The following is a 4,821-nucleotide window of genomic DNA, read 5'->3' on the forward strand; positions in this document are numbered from 1 at the left end:
CATATAGTATATCTTATGATTAATGTTTAGTTTATCTAAAGAACAATTCGCTGCTATTAATTTGTATTAAAAATTTAATTGCCATAATTATTTTGCTCAAGCTGAAGTCAGAGAGAGCGAGATTTGAAGATGTAGAGGAATGGAATGCGTAAAATCGAGATCAGACAGCAAAACCCCAAAAATGTTTACATATTAACGCTGAGTTTAAGTGCCAGCGTTAAGCTGAGCCGTATTACAACCGCATGTATGTACACAGGTGAGAAGTGAAGTCGTGGCTAGGTAGTAGGCTATGCCGGGCTGCCACTTAAGTCGGGCAACGACCGCAGCAAGTGCATAAATGGAAAGGTGCAATCCTCCATCTCTATTTTCATCTCCATTTGCAACACCATTTGCTTTATTCTCTATCCAGCCAATCCGCACATTTTGCGGTTAAGTTCCGTGGCATTCCATTTCCATGTTATGTACATACATACATACATACATACATACATACATACATACATACATACATACATACATACATACACACATACATACGTACATACATATATATGTGCAGCTGTCTTTTAGGTTTACATTTCTCTTCCTCTTGTACAATATTTACACTATACTTGGCTTAGTTGGCACCATAAAATTAGGCAATGTCCTTAAGCTGAAATTATGCTTTCAACTGAAAGTAAGGCAAAACTTTCAAGGACAGCATGCAACAAATTAAAATGACTTTTTTGCTTTGTCAGCTGTTTTTATAGCAAACCTGAACTAAGGGACAACAGCTCTTGAAAATGAAATAGTTTTTATTTAAATTCTATTCCATTCCGTTGCCATCACCCTCTTCAGATATAGGAAATCTTGCTTGAATGGGATCTCTTTTCTTTGGCTCTCGTTTGTGGAGATTCCACTTAGGTTTCCGTAAAGGGCGCCCAAGTGGGACGCTTCGTAGTAGCCTCAGGACAATCGCAAACACAGGATTCTTCTCCAGATTCTATATAGCAACGGCAATCACATGTGGGAGTTATTTCTTGGATTGTGCTGGCTTCCAGATTGGCAGATTCTACCGAGGTTTCAGTGAAGGGCGCCCAAGTGGGTCGCGTTACGGAGACGTCAGGACAATTACAAATGCACGAATCTTCTCCAGATTCAATAAAGCAAGTACAATGACATGAGGGATCTGTTTCTTTGACCGTTTTTGGAAATTCCAGCGACGTTTCAGTAATTGGGGAAAAAGTGGGTTGATTCTTAAAGCCGTCATTTTCTCCGTGTTTAAGAAAACAACTATAATTGCATGTGGGATCAGCTTCTTTGACCGTTTGTGGCAATTCCACCGACGTTTCAGTAATGGGCGACCAAGTGGATTTGTTACCAAAGGCATCAGGACAATAGCAACTGCAGGAATCTTCTCCAGATTCAATAAAGCAAGTACAATCACATGAGGATTCTGTTTTGGGTTCCCCGTTTTTATGCGATTTATTGAGAACTTTTGTCCTAAATTGCTTTATGGGTTTCGTGTTTAGAAGAAATATTGTCTCAGTCTTCATTCTTTCTGGCTTCAGGAGTGATTTTATAGTTTTTTTACCTTTCCTTAAAGGTTGAGATAAATTGAATTTGGTATAACTCTTAGTCGTTGTCTCTGCTGGGTGTTTTGTGTATATTATTTTCATATTTTTCGGATTTGTAGAACTTTGGCAATCAATGTCATAAGAGTTTACAATTTGTTGTTTCTCATCATTTGATAATGTAAGACTGAACCGCAGTCTGTTAGCTATATATAGGTAGTGTTGATTACAATCCTCACTAATATTGGACATGCGTCTCCTTATGACTTCATCTTGCATTATTTTAAGTTTCTCTTCTAAAGTAATTCGAATTCGATCATAAATATTAAATGTTGCGAATGCATCAATTTGTCTTTCTATATTATTATTTTCATCTTTGGATGGAATAGCGTCTTTAACTTTTTGCAGCATCAATTCAAATTCAGAATTATTTGCTGTTCTCAAGCGATATTTCCCAACTATATGCCCCAATTTATTGGTAAATAATGTGTCCTCACTCTGAAACGAATATAAAACGATAAGGAAACAAAATCAAAAGGAACGAAATTGCTACTGACCATTGAAGAGAAGTTTTGTAGAGTGTTCGGAGGAGGACAGTCCACATGGATATTGTGAATCAGTTGTTGTTTCTCTTCATTAGTTTCGGTGAGAAATTTGCTTAACCGTTTGGCTAAATGAATAAGATACGATTTACAGCCAGAGGTTTTCAGATTTAAGCGCTTGTTAACCTCAGTCAAATGTTCTTCAATTTGATACTCAAATTTGATCCTTTCCGTGTCATAGATAATAAATTTTCGTACTAAGGATTCTTTTTCATTTGTCTGCCACTTCGTGTTAATGTCCAGACACTTTAAAATTGTACTATTATACATTTGTTCGAACTCCAAATTGTCAAATATATGACCGGGTATACGATTTGTATACAAATCTCTATATGACATTAATTGCATATCCCATTTTGTTTTATTCAACGATTGTATCGGTGTCTGTAAAAGGTTTCAAGAATGTGAAAGAAATATAATTTACTGCTTAACACTTACCCGAAATGCAATTATTTTTTGATTTTTTTGCTTCCTATGCTCATTTGATCCGCTTCTAAATAGTTCAGGTTTCTTATGAACCAACTTTATATTCGCTTTTAACTTTGCTGATGGCTTGGACAGTCTCTGTTGCTCTCTGGTGATAGGCACATCTGAATCAATGTCCAATGAATGGTCATGATTGTCTGTTACTTTAAAATTTCTATCCATGACCATTGAATATGTAGTTAAATCCACGATATAGATCCCGATTAGCCAAAGCAAAACCTGCATGTATATAATTTGCATTTATATTAATTTCTAGAATTCTTAAACTTAACAATTAATACTGTTTCTTTTTTGACTATGTGTCGGCCACTTTCGTTAGCTGGGTATAGTAAAAGACTCGATTTGTGCCGACTGAAGTAATTGACCGTATGTGAAGCATATTATTGCAATTATCATGGTTATATCGCAACGATTTTCCATAGTATCAACAAAATTGAACAACTTCCTGGGTCTATTTCCAAATACACAAGAAATCACCTCAAATCATTGATCGTTGGATAAGTTGTTTGGCTAAATTAAAAGGGTAATTATGTAAGACATAAGTCCAAAGTGGTAATGGAACTGCACCAAGCATTTGACTTACCCTGGACTTTAGTTTGAAGTAATCTTGTGTGCATCTTAGGACTTCATTAGCTCCCAACTGATTTGATCCTAAGATTTCTTTCTTTCTCACAATGCGGTCTGTACGGCAAAACACGATTCTTCCTTTTGGTTCTTTCTTGTAAAAATATGAATATTGTGGTGGTAAGGTTTATTCTTTGTTTAATGTATTGTAGTATTAAGGTTTGTTCCGTATTTAATTTAGCACACATTCTGCTTAACTTTTTTACTTTACGTCAGCCTTTAAAATTAACCTTTATTTTCGAACGTCCGTCTGACTTCTCTTGATTTCAGTGTTGATAAACGCGCTCATTTGCCACAACAGTGTGCGATAGTGTGACCAGAAGTATTTAAATGTCAAACCAATTATATTACTACAGTATGTATACAGCAACCAAATTCGTTTGACTTCTCATAATGACAAAAATTATGATCAACAAGGCCTTGAAATTTCGAGACTTCACTTCAGAATCATCCACATAACTTTCTTCTCTATACAGGTCATTCACAAGTAAAACACACTCGGGAGCGGTACTAATTTTATTTTGATAAAAAAATATTTCCAAAAATTTATAAAAGTTTTTCATTACTTCGAAATGGCTGTATTCCGTACTGAATTGGAAGTTTGGGAGCTGAGGACCGCGCTGGTCTGCTGTGTCGGGCTCTTCATGGCGAATGCAAATGTGTGGCGCATGAAGTGGTCCGCCGATTTAGCATCCACTTTGATTACCTTTTCGACGGTAATGTTGCTGCACCTCTTTCGGATGAAGAAGACGCCCCCAGTTACCAAGACTTGGCATCTATGTCTGGATGTCCTTCTGTACTACTTGGGCAATCAAGTCACAATGGCTCTAATTTGGCAGCAATTTTGTATCGCTTTGGAACATTTCAAAGACCTGTCGACGGAGTCTCAGGGTTTCATGGATATATTTATGGAACGGCTCTCATGGTTTGCTATTGTCAAGACCGATTTCGTTTTTATCGTAAAGACGGGTTTGGCCCTCCTGATTACATACAAGGCAATGACATGGGCCTCTTTCCTCGATTACATATTGCCAGTGCGCCGACCCGATCCAGAAGTGATGAAGCCGATAGTAAAACAGATAGTGAAGAAGAAGCCCCGCGCCCGTAAGGCATCGAAGAACCGCTCCCGTTCCCGTAAGCGTCGTGCACGCTAGATGAGAATATTCAAGTTTTCATAAAATTATACTGTTACATTGTTTATGCGTTATGGGTACAAGAGTACAAAAAAAAATTTTATTGTTACGAACTAAAAATGAAAGAATTCTTCATTTCAATGACTGAGCATTTTGCATTAAGAATACATTGGTGAGTATTAAGAATATATTCAGGATGTAGATTTGCTTGGAATGGTATGGCTGCTCTGTTGTCCATCAACCAAGAGCTTAGTATAGAAGTTTCTCTTTGAATCCATAGGACGATGCAAACACGACAAGATGTGACCCTGTATTAACAATATCCCTCAGTTAATCGAATTTTATTACAATATAACAAATATCGGAATTTAATGTTAGTTCATTGCAAAATAGAAAATCACACAATTTATATTTTACTTAAGT

General features: G+C 36.6%; 2 protein-coding genes across 4 annotated transcripts; one reads left to right on the plus strand and one right to left on the minus strand.

Moving 5' to 3' along the window:
- Positions 1 to 776: 776 nt before the first annotated feature.
- LOC124460563 lies at positions 777 to 3,574 on the minus strand. 3 transcript variants are annotated; one of them, XM_047011606.1, is made up of 4 exons: positions 3,225 to 3,574; positions 2,594 to 3,151; positions 2,111 to 2,539; positions 777 to 2,051 (listed from the first exon to the last, which is right to left on the minus strand). In XM_047011606.1, exons 2-4 carry the CDS (start codon positions 2,879 to 2,881, stop codon positions 900 to 902), a joined length of 1,869 nt encoding a protein of 622 aa, XP_046867562.1. In that variant the 5' UTR covers positions 2,882 to 3,151; positions 3,225 to 3,574; the 3' UTR covers positions 777 to 899. The 3 variants fall into 3 exon arrangements, with proteins under 3 accessions (XP_046867562.1, XP_046867563.1, XP_046867561.1); XM_047011607.1 differs by having other exon boundaries at positions 2,594 to 2,860; positions 2,923 to 3,574; XM_047011605.1 differs by having other exon boundaries at positions 2,594 to 3,574.
- Positions 3,575 to 3,675: 101 nt separating this feature from the next.
- Positions 3,676 to 4,539, plus strand: LOC6652849. The gene has a single exon (XM_002075426.3). The coding sequence runs from the start codon at positions 3,838 to 3,840 to the stop codon at positions 4,417 to 4,419; it is 582 nt and encodes a 193-aa protein (XP_002075462.1). The 5' UTR covers positions 3,676 to 3,837; the 3' UTR covers positions 4,420 to 4,539.
- The last annotated feature ends 282 nt before the right edge of the window (positions 4,540 to 4,821 follow it).

Source organism: Drosophila willistoni (assembly GCF_018902025.1).
Source record: "Drosophila willistoni isolate 14030-0811.24 chromosome XL unlocalized genomic scaffold, UCI_dwil_1.1 Seg142, whole genome shotgun sequence".
Lineage (NCBI taxonomy): Eukaryota > Metazoa > Arthropoda > Insecta > Diptera > Drosophilidae > Drosophila > Drosophila willistoni.